This window comes from Nipponia nippon, unplaced genomic scaffold (assembly GCF_047370975.1).
Source record: "Nipponia nippon isolate SJK-2023a ecotype South Korea unplaced genomic scaffold, ASM4737097v1 scaffold_3, whole genome shotgun sequence".
In the NCBI taxonomy this organism is placed as follows: Eukaryota; Metazoa; Chordata; class Aves; order Pelecaniformes; family Threskiornithidae; genus Nipponia; species Nipponia nippon.
The window spans coordinates 68,032,902-68,053,790 of record NW_028262347.1 but is presented as its reverse complement, the minus strand read 5'-3'; the positions used below and the strand labels follow the sequence as shown (position 1 = coordinate 68,053,790).

The 20,889-nt window shown below is 49.8% G+C and overlaps 1 protein-coding gene across 1 annotated transcript in view; it reads right to left on the bottom strand.

The window, feature by feature from the left end:
* B4GALNT3 (beta-1,4-N-acetyl-galactosaminyltransferase 3) overlaps nucleotides 1–20,889 on the bottom strand; it is a 69,238-nt gene extending 48,349 nt beyond the window's left edge. Inside the window, exon 1 of the mRNA XM_087766015.1 lies at nucleotides 20,739–20,889. Coding sequence (XP_087622141.1) covers nucleotides 20,739–20,889 — 151 coding nt within the window. The remainder of the gene's footprint in view (nucleotides 1–20,738) is intronic.

Below are 20,889 nucleotides of genomic sequence, written 5' to 3'. Positions count from 1 at the left end.
CAGAGAAGGTCCACGAGCTAGAGCTGGGAGAAGGCAGAAAGGCTCCCTGTGACACCCTGCTCTTGCAAGCCGGTACAGCCTTCCCCGGCGAGCGGAGAGGCAGCACGCAGTAGCTGACACCAACTCCCCGTACAGACCCTCACATCAAAGCGTTCCTGCAGAACTACTGAGTCAGGCACGGATGGGCTGTGCCGGGATGGGAAATCTGGAAAACGCCGCAAAGCACGCGGGCTGTTAAGGAGACCCTCTGCACGAGCTCCCTTCAGATGCGGACAAGGCAGACCTGGCCCTCTCACGTGCATCAGTGAGGCAGAAGGATGCAATTCACTTGTTAAGTTTTAGATAGAAAAACAGGGAGAATTTGTTACAGGGTTGAAATGTCAAGATCCCTACAGACTGCCCTGGTGCTGTGTGTGTGCTGCTGTGCCTCATTAAGCTCTAAGAAGGTCCTGCAGTGACTGGACAACTAGTAATAATATGTGTTATCTTGACTAATGGGAGCACAAACAAGACTCTCAGAAATTAAGAATGACTTCTCAGAATTTGAAACTTTTTTTTTCAGCAACAATATTCTTTTCATCAGTGAGCTGCAAGTGACAACTCTTTGCTCTAAGATCTCTGCCTGCTGAGATACAATAGTTTCTCTGTGTTTTCTTTCTGAAGGTGGCCACCACTTTCAGATACTTGCATACCTGCTAGCATTTGAAAAACTAAAGAAACACCTGGGGAGAGAAACAGGAAGATCTTGCAGCTTTGGTTAAGTAAAATGAGATTAAGAAAGCCTTTGTAAATCAAACTGAGGAACAGCATGCTAAAAAAGAACATGGGTACACTCCCTGCTCTAAATATATATGTGTCTCCAGGTATAGTTCTGGTTTGCAGAGGTGCATACGTGGTCCAGAAAGACCCAAGGTGGGAAGAGCAAGGAATGCTGCAGGCCAAGAAGAGGAAAAGCCATGTGAAAGCCCCAAGTGAGCTGCACCGAGTAGCTGAGGGGGCCACAAAGAAAATAGCAAATGACTGTATATCGCCAGTACGCTGCCTGTGTCCTGCTGCACTCTACTTAGGGGCACAGAGGCTCCTGCCCTCTTCCAGATCTGCTACTTCAGCAGAGTTAGCTCACTGCAGCCGAAACACACGTCGTGGTGCAAACAAACAGACCCATGTCCTGGTAGCCACGTACACAGCGGGAAAGGGCAGGACTAGAGAGAGAGTGGCCTGTGCAGAGGAGGAGGAGAGGGGGCAGGTGTGCAACAGCAGTGGGGACCGCTGGTCTGCGCTGGCAGAGCAGTGCTGGGGGAGGCTGCGATTCCCCTCTGCCGTGCACGGACCAAGTCCATGAGGAGCTGGTGTGGGATGGTGTCAGAATTTGAAATGGAAATGCACAGTTGCAACCCTAGAAAGGAAACTTGCAAGTGCCATGTCATGTCTTATTTATTCCAGGATCTGACCTACCACATTCGTAAACATTGCTCTCCACCTTAAAGGACCCCAGAAGGGAAAAACACTGTAATATATGGCAAGCTGTGCAGTCCCAGCAGCTTGGCAGGAGAGAGCAAGGCTTTCAAGGTCATGAAAACATGCAGGGGAACACTATGAAAGAGCACTAAGTAGGCGAGGTCAGCAACATGCAGGTACTTGCACGCTGGGATGGACAGGTATGTATGAAGGGGCGTGAATACATGGGGAGCACATCTACGCACCCAGAGAGCACAGACAGGAACATTGAAGGTGTGAGATGAGGCAGGCGGACAGCCTCAGAGATGAAGGGATGGAGCCTTTCGACAGGAGGAGAAATGTTTTGCAGGGAGAAGCAGGGCAATGCGGGGCTTTGGGTGTGCCTCCATGCCGGTGCGGGTGGGGAAGCCGGGAGGTGAGGAAAACTGGTGCAGCAGCATATAGGAGTGAGCGTGTGCTGCAAGTATTGACACACACGCTGGGGGTATCCAGGTGCTGCTGATTTCCCCTGGGCAGGGAGCAGGTACAGAAATTGCAGCACACATCTGTGATGTGCCTACATATGTACAATGACTCCTTAGGACACTTTTACTTGGGAGATGGCAGCACCTGTTAGACAAATACTATTTACTGAGGTTTCTTGCCTGTGGCGCTTTCACTGCATGAGTATCCTACACAGAGAGGATCCTTGGCTATCACCATGCATGGGGGAAGACAACAAGAGAGACCCTATGTCGACAAGGGACCAACACTGGAGAGAAAGCTCATTTAACAGTGCCTGAAACCACTTGCTCCTCTGGTTGACGGCAAGTGCAGAATGCAGCCTGCGTCACTCAGGGTGTTTTAACACAGCATCCAAGTCTGTGATCTCACGAATCCCAAGCTGGGTCTTAACATTAACCCTAATGTTAAAACATTTGGGTAGAGTGTAATGAAGTGTCCCACACCCTGGCTCTGTGCAAAGGAAACCACGGCAGCCTGCAAGGCTTTTACGCACAGTAGTAAAGCTGGCGTGGAAGACATGCCTCTGGTCTACAAAACAACGCACTGAGCATTGTCAGCAGGTCATTTAAGAGCAGCAGCACGCTGCTTATTTGCTAAAACCCTCACCCACCTTCAGTTCACACTGTGGCCTCCTCAGGCTTGAAGGAAGGAGGGAAGAGCTGCAACTAGATGTTCATTCCATACAGATGAGCTCCATGCAGGCCACCTTGGTTCAATGAAATGCATGTAAAATTGCCCTAGCACTAGCCCAGCTGTCTGCCATGCAATGGAGCTCAGCATCAGATTTCCCTGGCCACCTGAAACAACACAAAGTGAAGGGCAGGTGCTGCAATTCTTCTGCTGGGAAAGAATCATTCTTAACCTGGAGCAAACAGGTTTGGTTAGATCTGCCCAGAAAACATGAGGAGCACAGGTGCCTTTGGAGCACAGGACACTTAAAAGGTGCTAAGATAGTCTCACGATAGCGCACAATGCAAAATTAGGTCAGACCTTTGTTTTCTTGGGAGTTTCAATTCCTAACTTCTGGACTCTGGCTGATTTGGTAGTACTTGGAGCACACAGAGACCCTCTATATGTGGAAAATGCTACACGTGGAAATGCCTTTAGAATCTGAGAAACACACACCTGCAGAGAGTAAAGTTACAGCCATTTCTTTACAAAGCTACAGATCCAGAAAGCACTATCACATATATTTTAAATAATAATAATTTAAAAAATTGGGATTGTTTACAAAGGAATGCAAAGAAATGCACACAGGGATTTGTATGGTTTCATTTAAGCTGTATAGTGAGATGACAAATCCCAAGCACCCACAGCAGACATAGCATGTAAAATCCAAAAGTGTGAAAAAAGAATCATAACCTACATGCCTGCAACTGTACAAACGTACCTACTACGTTCATGAGAAAAAGCACCAATGTTGCATGCCTCCGCCTTGTCCTCGGAGCACAGCAGCTCTGCTGGAACTGCTGAGGTGGCCAGGGCTGGAAAATGGCTGTCCTGAGCATTTGCTACCAGCACAAGAAGTGGCTCAAATCCTTTCCTCCCCCCATCACCGCTTTCTCTCTCATTCTCTCTTTTTTTTTTTTTTCCTTTTACTTGAACATGCCTGCTCTGGGAGACCCCCTGAGCACTGCCCAGTTCAAGGCCCAGCCCAGTATCATTCACCCAAGCTGTCCTCCCTCCAGGGGCCTCTACCCTCAGCCAAGCAATGTATGAAGCCCCACTCTCCTGAAAAAAGCTTTCCAGTAACTAAATCCTTAAGCTGCCTTTCCACTGTATCACTCAGCAATAGATAAATATACCCAGATCTAACACCACGGGATATGGGGGTCCTGCTCAGCTTGGTAATGAACCACCCTGGGGAAATAGTGGCAGGTCAACCCACGTGAACCACTCCAGTTTCAAGGTTTGAGACAAGAATTATAAGCAGTCTTCAGACCTGCAGAGCCCAAGAAAGGCATCTCTATGGATTTTAGCAGCTTGACTGTGAGAAGATATCTCAGCAGACCTTGCAAATGCCCAGCTCTGCAGAGGGGAGGCAGCAGAATATTGCAATGGTGGATTTTAAACAGACTGGTTGCAGAACTAAATTTAGCACAGGGACATGGGGGCACCCTCCAAGTCATACTCCAGCCCTCCTTCCTTTGCCAAAGTGCTGGCAATGCATGCTGTCCCAGCTTCAGGGGAGCACCAGCCCCTTCCCAATGCCTTCTCTAGGGCGGTGGGGGAGCCTCCATGCTGCACGGCACGTAAAGCACTTACTGTCATGTAGCATCTTCCCAGCAGCCCTGCAGGGCCTTGGGCAAGGATGCTGACAGGCTGCCTGGCATGGACAGAGGAGCCCAGCGCTGCAGCTGGAAGACTGACTTCCTGGATAGCCTCAGACAGCAAATGCAGGCCACTTCAAGTGGCTGTCTGGTTAGAAATTAGTATTTTTGCGAGTAGTCAATGCCAGAACAGAGTTCAATGAGGGGAACAGAACATGGAAGAACAATTTCCCCCTCTCCTCAGTAAGTGATGATTATTAAGAGCAAGGAGGTCCCTGTCATTGTTACCAGCAAGCGCAGGAAAAAGCCACTTTTCCATCACAGAACAGCAGTCAGCTGGGAAAAGACAAGTCCGTCCTTTCAGGCTTGTGAGCCAAAGTGACAGAACTGGCTTCAGCTCCTGGCCCCAGCAGTGCCAGTGCCCCACAGGGTCACTTCAGCCCCAGCCCTTGTGTGCCAGCACAGAGAGCCAGGAGCTGCCAGGCGTGTGGGCTGCCAGCGTCAGGAAGAAATCTTATCCTAGAGGACTTGCCAGATTTGTGCGAAGGGGCAAGAGCAGGACACAGCCGCCTTCTCCCCCAGCCTCCCAGTAAGTCTGCAGCTGGTGGTGCTTTCTTCACCTTGCTGGGTTCAGGCAAATAAATCCTTCCCAGGAAAAACAATAGCCCTGAGCTGGTCTGACACAGAGTGCAATTCCTCTTGCAGCTGCAGGAGGAATATTTTCCCATATATTTTATATTTTGCCTTTCTTTACCCATGCTAAAAATACCTTGATGTCCTTCACACTCTTCACCTCCAGCAGGGAAAAGGAAAGGGAAGCCGGGAACTCACTTGAAAGTTTTGTTTCCTTTACTTCACCAGCATGAAAACCACAGAGCAGTGCTCACAGGAGGGAGGCACCTGTGCCCAGAGCCGAGACAGGAGCAAGGATGGACCCTGCCAGTACTGCACCCCCTCCAGTTCCTGGAGCTCTCTCCTCCCCATACACCTAATGTAATGGAGACCTGGCAGAGGGCTAGCACACATCCTCTCTACACACCTCCACGCACAACTGGAGAGGCCACTTTCCAAGTTAGCTGGTTGAATGCATAAGACACAGCTAGTGCAGCCAATCCAGCTGCTCTCGTTTCTCTGCTGTTTGCAGGTAAAGGGGAATTTCACCTCCCTTTCAGCACAAACAGTTGTCAGGCGGACCAGGAACATGCCTTCCTGGTTTTTTAATTCTTCCTGCAGTTGGCCCAGCTTTTCCCACGAGCAGCGCCTGCCAACCCTTGCTGAAAAACCAGAAATCTCAATGCAAACCTTGTTTACATTTACTCTGACCTTTATTAGGCTGTCAAGGGGTGCTCCTTTTGCTCCACCACACCCCTCAGACTGCTCCTCCTGACCTGTCAGGACCAAGAACGTGCAAAACCCACGCCAGTTCTCCCTGCAACAGTCACTGTTTGCCCGTGTGCTGCCCTTGCACATACTGCAGATGGGTCTTTCCAAAGGCCACGGATAAAAGGAATGGGGTTTAGGGACCAAGTCCCCACCTCAGCTGCCTCCTTCCACCCATTTCTTGCTCTGGGCTGTGCAATTCAGGCAAGTGCAATGAATGGGAAAGGTCAGAGGTGAGACCTGTATTCTGGGGGCCCAGACAAGTTCCTGCCGGTGCGTTACACACACAACCAAAGGTCATTCTCAAGAGACAGAGTAGCAGCATGCCTGGGGCAGCCAAACCAGCAGGACTGTACCAGCAAGGCAGGCTGGGTCAGGCCGCACAGTCAATAATGAAACAACATGCTTTCCCCTTTCACCAACATAATTTGGAGCCCAATTAATGCTTTTCCATTCATGGACATTAAGTATTTCAAAAGGATAAATAACAATCATCATCGACATCTTTGCCGTAGAGGCTAATTGAGGCATGGGCTGCTGAAGCAGCTCGCTCTGAAGCCTCGGCTGCTCAGCAGCAGAGACAGGGATGGCATGTACCCCCCATTCGCCCAAATTTGTGCTGTAACCACCAGACCACAGCCCCTCCTGGAGCCCGCCCTGTTGGAAAACCGCTCTGTAATAGAGTGAACAAGTGCTAATTTAGGGCGGGCAGCTAGTGGGGGCAGCGAAACCTTCAGAAGCTTGTTCTGGCGGGGTAGGAGCAGTTTTCACACACTAGATTTCTTATGGCAGCCAAACCCCACATCTGCCCTGAAAACCTCTCCCTAAGCGGGGAGACGCCTGCAGCTCTGAAGACATCCAGGAGCAAGAATTGGCCTCCCTGACTGTTTATATGATATTCAAAGGGAGACTGAGAAGGAAACAGAGCTCTGAGAATCAGGATTTCCTACTGTGTCCTGAGACCGTCCTGGCAGTGCCCCACTGCTTCAGCATACCCCCAAGCACCCCCGCTGGGGGATCCCCACCCCTTGCAATGAGAAGCCGGCAGGCACGCTGGGCGCTCTGTGCAGAGAGATTTAAGACCGTTTTCCTCTCCTCCTCGCCAGGCTCGGCTGGGTCAGACGCAGCATTTGGCAAGAGAAGAGCTGCCTGCTAATTTTAGCCTCCCGTTCTCCACCCAGGCAGCAGCAGCTCAACCCCTATGGAAAGCTGGGCAGCACTGAGGTGAGGGCTGGGAGACGCTGCCTTCAAATGGCCCACGCGACCACACGCTGCCAGCTAAATATAAGCGGGTGGCAGGCAGGGGGGAGCCGCGCTGGCTCAGGCTGAAGCAAATCCTTCCCCCATTGCCCAGAGACAGAGCAAGGACAAATTGCAGCTCCCCAGGGGATCTGCTCCCGGACCCGGGCAGTGCTCGCAGGACTCGCTTTCTGCCCAGAGGGATAATTTAGGCTGCAAACTCGCAACAGGATCCCATGTGTTTTACATATTTTTGGACAGATCTGGAGCTGGTGCACCTCAGACCCCAGCGTGCCATGCCAAGCAAGCACCACTTTGCAAACACCACTCGTACTAGAGTCTGGTCCAGCTCTTTCCCATAATGGTCCCTTCTCCACCATGCTGCCTACTACAAAATGGTTACCCGGGAGCAGGATGCCCTCACAGCTGAGGCTGATAGCTGTAACGTCGCAGTCTCTGCTGTGGGAGTCAGTGCTCGGGGTGGGAGTCAAGCAGGGCGAGTTTTCCCCTGTGCCTCGATGCAAACTTGCACTGGCTCCAGCAAACAACGCCTGTCCCTCTGTGTAAGAGAAAAAACACCAAAAGGGCATGGAAAGAAAGACTGAAAGGGAGCGCTGAGGATTATGAAAGGAGCAGAGGTAGCGTGAACCTCAGCAAATCCAGAGAGTTTCTGGATTAAATGCTACCTGACCGTGGACCATAGGAATATGCACAAACCGAGCATCTTTTCTTTGCTTTTCACTGTACCTAGAGAAATGGGGCTTTACATCCTTTGTAAATAAAGAAGGACACATGAAAAAATCCTGACTAAATTAGCAAATCCTTTTTCTACAGAAACAACTGGCAAAGTGCTGAGCATTTGCTAGACACCCAGGACAAACCAGGTAGCTACACTCTGCAAATCAAGCAGAGCAGCTGCAGTGCTGAGCGCAATGCTCTACACAGGGAAACCAGATGCCTTGGCAGACACCGAGTACAATAAAAAGCTACCGTGGTACTAATTTTCAAGGCACCAAACACCCTTAGGACACCAAATACATTCTTAACCATCTCAGTAGAGCTGCTTATGGTCCCCACCAGCTTCTGTAATTATTATCCCTGCATTTTTCTTCACCCCTTTTAAAACTCTGAGTCAGTGGTTTTACTCTGTGCCCTCCGACCCCTTTCTACCCCTTTGATCTCTGTACCTGAGACTGTCAATTCCAGCCTCTCTGCTCCACTGAAATCCCAAGGATTTGCTTCTAATTTAGCCTTCAGTTCCTTCCCCCTCACCACTTTTTAGGGGCCATTGGCATTTTCTGATCACTCTGCTCTGACACTCATCTCACTATGCCCCATTTTTGGCCGCTTCTTACTTTTGTTAAGTAATCCCTGTCGCCTGTATTCCCAAATGCTGCCTCTTCTCTCCTGCTTGGCTTGTCTTTCACTTTTCTTTCTTCTTCTACTTCTGCACGAGCTGCGAGACTTGCTAAAGTATTTTTTCCCCGCCTTAACGCGCCTATGTCAGATCTCTAATTCAAACACAGAGTTACAAGAAAAAGGTGAAAACAAAATTTACAAAGGATCTAAGTTTAGGAAAAAATCCACCTAATCATGCTATTTGGGAAGCACGGGGTTTTGGGACAAAGCACTGAAGAGAGAGTACGGGAAGACCCAGAGTTAATTGGCAAAGCAATTACAATTTGCGAAGCAAAGGAAATTGGCCGCATGGCTGGAGCTGATGGAATGCAGACAGCGATCAGACAGTACAGACAAACTGAAATAATACTCGCCATACCGAGGCAGGGGGACAGTAGGAGTTCAGAGAGGGACTGCACCCTCCCCTACCCACCATCACACACAAAAGACCCTCTTCCCCACTGGAGCAAGAGGTGCGAGTCAGTGAGACACACCTGGAAATGCCTTGCAAGACGTGCAAGGAATGGCGGCATGTTCAGAGGAATCGCAAGTGCAGAGCATGACTACGGGGCGGCAGCAGCATTAGCATCATCAGGACTCCTTCAGAGGAGCAGCAGGGATGAAGATGAGGGCTCAGCAAGAAGAGAAAAGAAGGTGAAAGGCAGAGGCATTTTATTAGCTGCAGATTAGGTGCAGGTGAGCAGCACCATGCCAGCAACAGAGGAACTGCCAATGGATGAAAAGGCGCTGGCAGGAAAAGCAAATTAAATTCAGGCTGAATGCTGGTGATCTGAGCTCCACTACTGGAGCAGGTGAACAACATGGACAAGTAAATACACATGATTGGCTACAGCCAGTAACTACAGGGGAAAGGAAAACACCCATTACCAAGGTTAAAGCCTGCCAAACCCTGGTCTCACAAAGCACGTCCAATTCCCTGAAGGGGCAGGAGACCAAAACAGCAGAGACAGAATTAGAATACATCTACCCAAGGATAAATAAGCTCCCAATGTAGCACAACCCGGAGCAGTACAACTGTCCTTCAACTCACACACCTTACAAAGCTCTTCCTGCCCTGAGGAAGCGGCTGCAAAAGAGCTGGACCGGGAACGGCCCTGGGCATTGGTGACGGAGCTGGAGCAGCCTAGGCACCTGGGCAGAAAGAGGTGACAAAGCAACCCCCACCATGCTCCTCCTCCCACAAACCTGAGTGCTTGGTTCATGAAGAATTAAACACCTTTATAAAGAGGGTTTTGCCCCTGCCTGTGAGGGGAGAGAACGATACCAAACCACTTCTGGTGCTTGAGGTGCTCGCAGCTGGTGGTCTGGCCAGCGCGTGGAGACAAACCAAGCATCAAGTTGGCAAAACCTTTTTCCACAGACCACCATTCGGGCCATGTTTGGCACTGAAGCTCTTTCTAGGACCCATATGAACTTAGATCCATGCAGATGTGTACTTGGGGCAGTGGAACAGTCCTAAAGGATCATCACCCAAGGCCTGGAGAAAAGCTAGACCTGCTGGGTTTAAATAAAAGCGTCTACGTAGCCTATGTGGAAAAAAACAAAATAAAAATTGAAAGGTGAAGCAGTTGGCAACAGTAATGGCGAGGCTGCTGCCAGGGTGCCTGTCTCAAAATCAACAGGAAGGGACACAACAATTCTTGGAATAGTGAATTATATCAGACAAATTATAAATGCTTGAAAAAATGTCCTTCAGACCTAAAGCACAGACCTACAGGCACAGGGCTTGAGTTTCAGCTGAGAACTGAAAAAGAAATGATGCAGGCTTAGTGTTTTGAGAATAAGCAGTAATTCAGTGATCCACTGCTGACACATCGGTTGGTTTTGCTGTACAAGCCTGTTTTACAAACTGAATATAAGCCTAAGAGAGAGATGGCAATTGCAGACAGTAGCACAGGCCACAAAAATCCAGGGGAACCGAGTGCAGCAGCACATTGTACCACTGCCCATCTCACAGACACATAGAATGGTTTGGGTGGGAAGGGACCTTTAAAGATCACCCAGTCCAACCTCCCTGCCGTGGGCAGGGACATCTTTCACTAGATCAGGTGGCTCAAAGCCCCATCCAACGTAGCCTTGAATGTTTCCAGGGATGGAGCATCCACAACTTCTCTGGGCAACCTGTTCCAGTGCCTGACCACCCTCATGACCAGGCAGTTCCATCAGCCTGCCCTCCTGTGCCCTGGCCCCTCACCATCTTGAAGGCCCTGGCCTGGGCCCACACCCCACGCCCCGGTGCCCTTCCTGGACTAGGGAGACCAGGAAGGGACAGAGGAGTCCAGATACAATCGCCAAAGTACCAAACAAGAGAGGAGGAAAGCACTGCTACTGTTCTTTTTGTTGTTTTATTGTTGTTTTTTTAATTGTTTATTGCGAATCTTGCAAAGAACTCCTAATGAAGCAGCTAGAAGGGACCTTAATGCTGAAGGCCAGCACTTCTTCCTGGCAGAACTGCAGTCTCCTGCTTCTCCAGAGGAACAACCGTCCCTCTAACTTCTTTGCTTGATCTGTTGCTATTCTTTGGGCACTGCCACAGGGGGGTCTGGCGTCATCTTCAACCACCCATCAGGCAGCCTTCTCATCCTCAGACTGAAGAAACCCCACCTCCAGGCCCCAGAGACCTCGGTGGTCCTCCAAGGGGCTCCTCCTGTCGCCCCGGCACAGCAGCCTGGCGCAAGCCACGTTGTCTTGTCCCCTTTTCTTGGGGCTCAGAGCAGAAGAGATGGCACCCCTTCAGGAGGGGTGGGGGTGAGGGATGGGAAAGAAGGCCTCACACAACCCAGGGCAATCCACAAAATAATTGTTGATGCTGAGAAATGGAACGGGTGAGTCCGCAGGATGGCCAGGCATGGAGGCTGGGCCTCCCAGCTAATGCTGGGCACGGAGGCCAGGCCGATGGTAGGGCGCTGGCTAGGCACTCCTGCGATGCCGCTGCCATGGCGCCATGCAGGGGAGCCCTGGCACGGTGTAGTGGTGCCAGGTGAGCCACGCTGGAGGTGGATCCACTTCCATTGGTTCTTCTTGATCTTCAGGTGGATTGACCTCCCTGGGCTCCACACCATCAACCACAGGAGCGATGGCTATTGCTACCATGCAGCTGATGGTGTTCCCCCTCTGATGCTGCCTCCTCTTCCTCTACATCTCCTGAAACCGCTTATCTGCCTTACCATGGAAAAGCGGGCAGCCACTTGCCTTGCTGCTGTGGGACCTCTTTCTTCCAGTCATCCTTGGAACCCAAGGGCCTTGAAGCTCAGCGAATTGTGGGCCAGCATCCAGGGTCCCCGCAATTCACAGGGCCCAAAATAAAAGGCAACAAGGCAGCTTGTAACATCAGGAGGCCACTGTGATGGCAATGCATGTGGCCAAAGATGGCTGTTCTGGGAGTTGGGGGGGCCTGTGGCCTGAAAGATGACCTACTGTGGGAGAAGGAGGAAGGTTGGGAGAGCTAAGGGTCCCTTTCCTGGGGATTGCTTCCCTACACCATTCTGCTGCCCCTTGGGCACAGGGACTGCCCTCCACCTCCCCTCACATGCCCTAGGCTCCAGCCCCTTCCTCCCATGTCCAGGGTCCCCTGGATGAGATGGCGGCCCCAGTGTTCCAGGAGGGTGGGGAGTCCTCAGTGACCCCCCCACCGACCCAGCTCCCTGCAAGCGACTCAGCCCCCCACAGTGGCTGCAAGGCAGCGAAGCATCCCGCCTTCAGGAAAGGGAGGCACAGCCGACCTGCACGAGGTCTCCCAGCACTCCGTAAAGTTGTTGTTGATTGCAAAGTGTTGCACGGGCCCTTCTTTCCTGTCCCCCAGCCCTGCGCCTGGAGCATGGAGAGGTGCCATCTCCTCCGCACGGAGCCCGGAGGGAAGAGGGGAGGATAGGGCCCAGCCTCCCTTGGGCTGCTGTGCCAGCACAACACGAGGAGTCTGTTGGAGGCCACCGAGGGAGGTCTGTGGGGCCTGGACATGGAGGGGTTTCTTTCCACTCCAAGGTTCACCCTTGCTCTATTCTCTAGTTTTAGAGGACAAACCTTCTCACTGCTTCCTGCCCCCCTCCAATAAGAAAGGGGCAACATACGACCTGGGAAAGACTTCAATAATGCATTCGTTCTCAACACCTTGGCTTGGGTGTCATTTTGAATTTTTAAAGCAGATGCAACTACTCCCTCCCATGGGTATGAGAGTACAGACTATGGGTCATAGTTGCCGTTCACAAAATTTCCTCTGAAATAGGCATGCATTGATGTTTTGAAGACATAGCAGTTGCAAAATGAAACTTCTTATATTTACTCCTTATCTTAGGCAGACAATTTACTTCCAAGGTACACCTCCGGAAATTATAGTTCAGGCAGGTTTGATAGGAGAACTTGGTTTTGGCAGATTGTTGGTTCATTTTGCATTTTTGACTGAAAACAAATAAACGCCTCCCAACTGGCCTGCTTACAACAAAACACGGACTGTGGCAGCTAATGCTGAGTGAGCTGCCGCAGCAGGTAATTGAGGCTATTAGTACAGGGTGGTCTGGACAGGATATTCTCAGCCCATTATAAATTTTGTTCTGCGGCTTAGATAGGGTTAATAGCACCCAGACATGGCTACTGCAATTTTAGAGAAAATAACATTACAAAATAGAAATGAAACTAATTTAGGAAGTAAAGTATTTACGAGAAGGGCTGGAGATATCTTAACTAGGCTCAAATGAACAGCAGCACTGAGGAAGCTGTCGGAGTTGCCAACACCAAATACACGGGCCAAGTCAAACAGCCCACACTAATGACATGGAAATAAGTGGCCTCTTGAAGCAAGGCAGAAACAGATTTATTTAGAACGGCAGGAAAAAATACACATATCATTAATGTAGATTATCTGCACTTCAAGAGAGCTCTACTAGGCAATTCTGCAGCCTAACAGGTGATGATGTAGATCAAATATTTTTACTGGTAAATGGGATATAACAGTATCTGACAATGAAATACTGTTTAGTGTGTGTGAATTTACACAATTTCAGTGAAACCCGGGCTTCCATATAAGCTTACTAGTTCCTAATACTCACAGTCCAGAGGGCTAGCAGAAAAAAAAAAGTTAAAAAGCTAAAACATGCCTGTTACGGAAGGCCCCATAGTCAAGTCTCTGATCTGTATTCAGTGTTTTTACACTACTGAGTAGCACTGGCTGTCAATTGCTCATATTTGGCTCAACTGGAAAAAAAAAAAAAAATCAAGACTCTTTAGACTGTCTGAAATGAACATCAAGGTCACTGAGACAGAAACTAGGAAGGAAGAAAACCCCCATGGATGATGCAAAGGCCTGGGACTTAAGGTTTGCATCTCTGATGGAAAACAGTGACACAGAAAAGCAAGAGTAACACAAGATGCCATACTTCTGCCTCATAAGGGTATCAGATAGACCTACAATGTAAAGTAATAGGTGACAGCTTTTCCAGCTTCTAAAAACAAGGGGAATAAGAAGCCACATTTACCTCTTTTCCCATCAAAAAAAATCTCGAGTGGGAAACAGTCACAGAATGCTGAAATAACTAAGCCTTAGGAAATTATAAAATCAGAATTAGTGACCTTGAGAGGGGCACTGATGCTTCAGGGGGACTCACAGGTCCACCTGACAATCTTTGGATTGTCTGAAATGATCCAACATCTCAAAGACCAATTGAATCTCATTATTCTGTGTAGTTGATTTAAATTCTGTATTATGCCAACATGAATTATTGTTCTGAGGTGTCTTTGGAGAAGGCCAATTTCCTTAACAGCAAAGTTGCCCTAGACCGTCTTAGCATCTCAAAGTGTAGGGGACTCTCTCCAGATCAGGAATATCAAAGCCCTCGTGCTTTGGCATGGGAAAGTCTTCTCAGGAAAACAGAAGTACAGAGGAGCTCTGGTCAAGATCCCAGTGTATTTTGGTTTGGCTGATTACACACACAGACTATGAATTTCTAACGTCGTGAAAAGCATAAGTATCTAAGGACCAGGTTCATATCTGTTTCCACCCAAGGCATTACATGGATCTTTCTTAAATCTCACACCGCGTCTAAATAAGACAGCTTATTTCCTTTTCTGGAAAGCCCTTCTCGGATATTACCGCAAGCCTGAAAAAAGCAATTGGGAAGCGACTGGAAAAGGGAACATCAACGCACAGCAAGAACAAATAGGAAAGGGAAACTCAAAGTACAACAAAATATATAACCTCATCAATTCTTGAGGCTAGCGTTGTAAGCACTGGAGAAAGAACCCCATCATCACTCTGTTCCCCACTGCCACGACCTACAAGGCAACCTCTGTCTTCAGGAAAACATCCTGCCTTTTACCATACTACAGACATCGGTAATTCCAAACCGCCAGACGAAAGACGACGTCCATCGTCTCTCCCAGCGCCACTCTTCCTTCACATCTGCTTGAACTTGCAGGCGAGAGAAGGCAGACCCTTCACGTTACTATACCGTATGCAGAAACACATCTCCAGAAGACAGCAGCGTTCCTCTGCCAGCCCCACAGCGCGGAGGCGATGCACGGGAGGGCACCACCCCGTGAGAGCTGAGTCACCCCCGTCCCGCCTGACTCGAGACAGGAAGGTGGAGTGTGGGGATACATGCTGTGTTGGCACACCACTACATAAATCTGTCACAGGTAACGTGTACATAAAGGGATGGTGCAACAGTTTATTTGTAATGATAATATGTAATCTTTGCAAATTATTTGGGGATCTTCTGGGGCCAGACAAACTGCAGGCCAGGTTCCAAGAAAACAAACACTCGCAACTCTCACTCAGTGCACAGGGACCCAGGCACTCAGTGCTGCTCCACAAAAAGGTTATTTAAGAGTAAAATTCCTACCTGACTTCAAGTCAAGAGGTGAAAAAAGCCAGGTTCACAAGTTACCTGCAGTACGTGCCCCAGCAGCAGTGAAAGGATACACAGGCCCAGGACAAGTATGGCATAGCTAGCAGGAGGTCCTGGCAGCCCCTGGCTGCTGTGTCAGTGAACTTCACAACCAGGCTAGAGTACGATCCAAATTGCCCTCAGTGGCCCTGGCTTCGCCGCCGAGTCTGTGATAGCGGTCTGTGCTGTGAATACGGGCCTGGGAACGCTGACTCACTTTACATACACCAGTGCAGAGCAAGACGTGACAGCACTTCTGATCATCCCCCAGGGGACTGAACTGACCGACGGGAAGTGAAAAATCTGCCCACCTGCAGTGCCCATCCCTCTCCCTGCAGCTACAGCAGCCCACCATGTGCTTTGGGGAACGGTGTTGCTTGGCACAGGCCCCTTTGAATGAAGGTCTCACTTCAAAAGCACAAAAATATCGTATGCAAACTTTATGGTATAGATGTTCCCCTGCTGCCAACACTTCTCTTCAGTCAGGATGAGGTGCTTTGGGGGCGATACCTAGTTTAACTTTTCCTCTGGGTTAACAGTTTCCCCAGAGAGGAAATAGATACTTCAGCCACCACCAGAGAGCCACGTCGTCCAATTTCTCCCCGTGGGCACTCAGTAACCTGCGATGCAATTAGCTATGCAAAAGAGCGATACTGTGCATGTACCGGCAAGTAACCTTGCGTGTGAGTGACTGCAAAAGTCAGCCCGTGTGCATGTGAATGAACCTGCGTATGTAGGCGTTCTCGCCCTTACGCATAGATGCTTCTGAGGGTGCCTGGGCAGGGAGGCTACAGAAGGAAGTTGATGCATTACATTAAATGAGCAACTTCAGCTTTCTGCCAGCTACTTTTCTAATACAAACACATGCACCTGCCCATTCGCACCAACGCTCAGGTGACGTTTTTAGGCAACTCGTGCTGCTTTGTAGTCACCTGGATGCCTGAAGATCAGAGCGCTCAGCATGGGGGGGAGGGGGGGTAAGAAACCAATTTTTTGGGGAAGGAAAGGGACACTAAAAGACATACATACTGGGGAGGTGGAAGTCTTGCTATAAGGGCTTTTTTATTCACATATCTCCATGGTTTCTTCTGAACCCCTCCTATTTCCCACTTCAGAGAGTGGGACCACATGCTACTGAGTTAGAAAAGCAGCAGTCTGAGACACTGCAAGTGAGACAAAAACCACTTGTCACAATCCAAGACAGGAAGATAACACACTCCCAGTGTTATTTACACACAACGATAAAATGTGGAGGAACAGGGGCAGGTTGAAGCAGCTGGGAGAGGCAGGTTAAAGAAGGGCCCCCCAATTCCTTGTTCCTACAAGTTGCACCTCCCAGCAATCTAATCTAATCCTGCACACCCTGCTTGTGCCTGGCTCAGTGTGACGCTCACACCTGCGATACAGGAAATTAGTGCAAGTGATTTGTAGTCTCCTGAGATACCATGGTCTTTGCAGCAAAAAAAAAAAAACAGAACCTGCACAGCAACGGCTGGGAATGACCTTACCTCCAAGTTTCTTCAGGAATCGGGATTCGCTTTGACTGTGTTGACACAAGGTTTTAAAGCAAAGGGGGATCGTTGCACATCCTCCTTGCCTGCAGGCACGGCTCGCTGACGCCAGCCTTGCTCCCTCAGAGTCACCCCTTTACGCATGGACAGGCAAGATGAGGCACTGCTGGGCACAGAAGAGAAAGAGAGGAAGCAGGAGGAGGTCCCTGGCCCACCAGCCTTTCCATCCAAATGGAGCATTACAGCAGCTCTGGGAAGAGGCAGTGTCTTGGGGTGGGGGTCTTCCCAGAGGAAGACCGTCTGTAATGTAATGCCCCTTCCAGCACGGCTGGAAGGGGCAAGGGCAAGGACAGGCATTACAGCAGTAAAGGCAGGCTACAGGGCTCACCCTCCAGACCTGGCTGCTCTGTGCTTTACTGGTATTTTCTCCCTCCCCAACACCTCATTCACCCTTGAAATAAGAAAGTTTCCCATCTCCAGCATTCACTTGCAGGAGCAAAGTGTTCTGTGTAGCAGCTAGTAAAGACGAGAAAAACATTTCTACTGGAGAGCCCACTCCACAGAGGTTAGTGCCTGTCAGCAGCAGGAGTAAACAGACTGTCTCCAGCTCCTCGAGTTTCTTGGCAGAGAGGCAATGTCCTGCCTGTTACAACTTGTTTTGGATGACAACAGGCCACATTTCATGTGAGGAGAGTTGTGCCCATCTTCAACTCACATCAGCCTGCTTGTTTTAGTTCACTCAGCTGTAAACATGTTTAAGATTCCTATAAATACCTATTGGGCAGCAGACCAGCCAAATATGCTCAATTAAAAAAGAAAAAAAAAAAGAAAAAAGAAAAAGACAAGCCCCACAACAACAGGAACAGAAACACCCTCCTGCCCATGAGAGACAACAGTCCTGCCAGTAAGGTTCCCTGGGAAGAATATGCAGGAATACCTTGATGCAGTCACATCACAAGGAAAAAAACGATTTTTTTTTTTTTTTGACCAGACTGACTGCTTATTTCAGCATCACCTTCAAAGGAAAGCTATCACTCATGAGAGCCCATACGATCATGTGTCCCTGTCCAGCCCATCCCAAACCGCCCTGACAGCTAGAAAAGGGCCCAGATCAACTTAGGCATGCGTGAATCCCAAGCCATGGGGTATACCAAGCATGAATTCTGCACTTCAGGCTGGTCCCTCAGCCTTTGACTTTAACGTTACAGCAAAATGAACCTTGTGGCCAGAGCCTCTCCCAGCGTATGGTGATGCAGCACCATAGAAGCCAATAGGTACCGATGATTACAGCATATTCTCCTAGGCCCTTTATGCTCTTTCATCCAAACTTATTTATATGCTTAACTCTGTTGCATAGCAGAGCTGCATATATGTCAAGGGAGGACAGTCAGGGCCTCAATTTTTAAGCATCGCTTGCTGAAACGCCCACACCGAGGCCATCTGACATTTGCTTCCTCTACCACGCACTGGTCTGGTGGGGGAAGAGGAGGAGAGGAGCACAAAGCTGGGGAGGATCCACCATGCCTGAAAACTTGCTTTAAGGCGCTGACCCGGGAGCAGGGGCGGCATGGGGGCATCACAGTGGCTTGTGCTCCATCCCATCTGTGGCTGAGAAGAAAGGGAATATTTTCTGTGACTCCTTGCAACCTTGCAAGACGAGAGCTCACCTCTCTGGAAAGAGAAAACATACTTGGCTTTCCATACACAGGCTGTTCTGCAATGCCTTTTAGGGAGGCAAGAAGAAACTCTGTTTGTTGCAGACCTAGGAGATGGAAACAGTGATCTCCTGTAGATCTCCTTCCACGCCCCGCAGCTCTTCAGCTTTCTGGCCCCAATGGAGGGAGCCTCTTAGTCTTTTGCCCAGAAAAATTACCCAATAAACAGCCTTTGTATTTTATCATTAATAACTGGGGAGGCTGTTGCATCAGATAAGTTGAGGTGGTAGCTCTAGGTTGGTCCCAGGTGTGACGTACAGTAGGGTTCCCACCTGGGACATGCGATGGAAAACAACGCAGAAACGAGAGGGGGGAAGTATTAATTGCTCCGAGGGTCACTCCCTCCTACACGAGCTCCCTGGGACCTCTGGAAAGAGTCACCACGTGGAGTCACCAACACAGCCGCCCCAGCCCCCAGAGAAGAAAACATTACTTAGTTTTGACAGCTAAAAGAAAACAAATACTATTTGTCTTTCGCTCTGACTTCTGATTTCTCTTAAAACAAAACAGGCTTTTAGAGGTACTGGGGCAAGAGGAAGGGTGGGGAGGGTCACAGATTAACCTTCCTCCTGTTAGCAGGTTTCAGGATCCCGGCCACGAGACCAGGAAAACATGACACCAAGTGCCCAGGGTGCCTGCAGAGCCTCGGCTCTCCGGGCACAGCTGCTCTCCCTCTGTGATGCTGCAGAGACGCAAGGAGCTGCCTGCGGGAGGATTTCGCCCTTCCACCCTTCCCAGCAGCGTTTAAATGCCTTCCGCATGCAACGAGCGGCAACGTCTCTGGTGGATTTGGGAGAATCTGGACTTTTATATAATTGAACTTTAATATAATTATTTTCCTCATCTTCTGTTTTAGTTGGTAGTGACCATAGTCACGTCGCTGTTTCCAGTTTCAGTCTTAAAACAGAATGACTTTTATAACAAAGATGGAAAAATAACCCTGTCTAAAAGCAAAGAGGAAGAACCCAATTCATAAGAAAAGTTGCTTGCTGCTGCGCATCTCTTCTGTCCTCACGCTCTCTGCCCGTTTCCCCCATCCCCTCCCTTTGCATTGCTGGCAGTGAAAGGACCCTCAGCTGTACGGCTCCAAACACCCAACTCAGCCCTTCTCTCCTTATAACCACTATTTTAAATGCCTCCGAGTGGTTTGTTTTCTCCCTTGCTGCACCACACAAGTCCTCTACCTACCTCTGCAGTCTTCTCTAAGGATCTTGGGAGGGTACTGGCAAAGTGGTGTACAGTAAGAGGCTTGGCTAGATTGCACGAAAGATGCAACGCAGAGTAGAGTCGTAGTGCAACCCATCTTCTCGTGTCCCAACTAATTCCACCGGGCATAAAGGACAGATTACAACTAGAAGATTTCTCCTAGCCAAAGAAATCGGATCTCTTATGCTGTTGGACCAATAAATATGTGGTTTTAGCCTTAACATCACATATAATAGGGAACAAATGGATAAGCTGAAGTCCTGTAATGGAGTTTGTGGGAGTAGGCATTCATGGAGCTCTTTGCACAGCCACAGTCTAAAGCTTTAAGACTGAAACCAAGCCTGACTCATGGGAGTAAGAACCAGGGGTTTTATAATGTGTAATGAAGGGACCAAGATGCTGAAAAGTATTAATAGTTAAATGCTCACAAGTATTTGAAAAACTACTGTCAAATTAGATTGGCACCAAGCACTGATACGATTTTAAAAACAGCAGCACCACCACCATGGGCTTTTACAAAACCTTGAGCCATTCAAAACTTTCTTGTAACTGTAAAAAAGAAGAGATGCATAAAACCCCACACGACACTGACAGAAATAACTGTTTTCCTCTACTTTGGAAAAAAAAGGAGCTAACTACGCTTAGCATCAGCCCTGCTGTACTCCTAAAAGTTTGCACAAAATGAACCCGTTCCTAGGCAAGCGGTGTGCATCTCCAGGGTATGCATTCCCTCCTCCTCTGCATACACTTCTTCTCTCATCAAAGCAATATTCAAAGCATCTTTGCTGCCTTCCAGGTTAGCACCGGAGCACCCAGAACAAGAGGCACCTCAAAGCCGTGACTCCAGGCTCTGCGATTGCAGCAAGGTCACGTTTTGACAGATCCCTGACAGAGAGGAGGGCGAGGGCCGAGAGGCCAAAGGCAGAAAAGTGAAAACCCCCAACACCCATCTCCTTCCCGGGGGACAAAACCCACCTCCGTCCCCAACGGCTCCCCGGGAAGCGGCTCCCCCTCTTCCCCGGCCGGCCTGGAAACGGGGGCACTGCACCGGGCTCCCGAGCGGGACGGGACGGGACGGGACGGGACGGGACGGACCGGGACGGGACGGGACCCCCCCAGCCCCCCTTCCCTGCCCTGCCGCCCCGCGGGGTAACTCACTGCGGTCCGGGGGAGCCCCGCCGCCGCCGCCGGCCGCCGCCACCAGCTCCAGGTAGGCGGCCCAGAGCCCCAGGGCCAGCGCGCCCAGGGCCAGCAGCAGCCGCAGCAGCCGCCGCCGCCGCCGCAGCCGCGCCAGCAGCCGGCCCCGCAT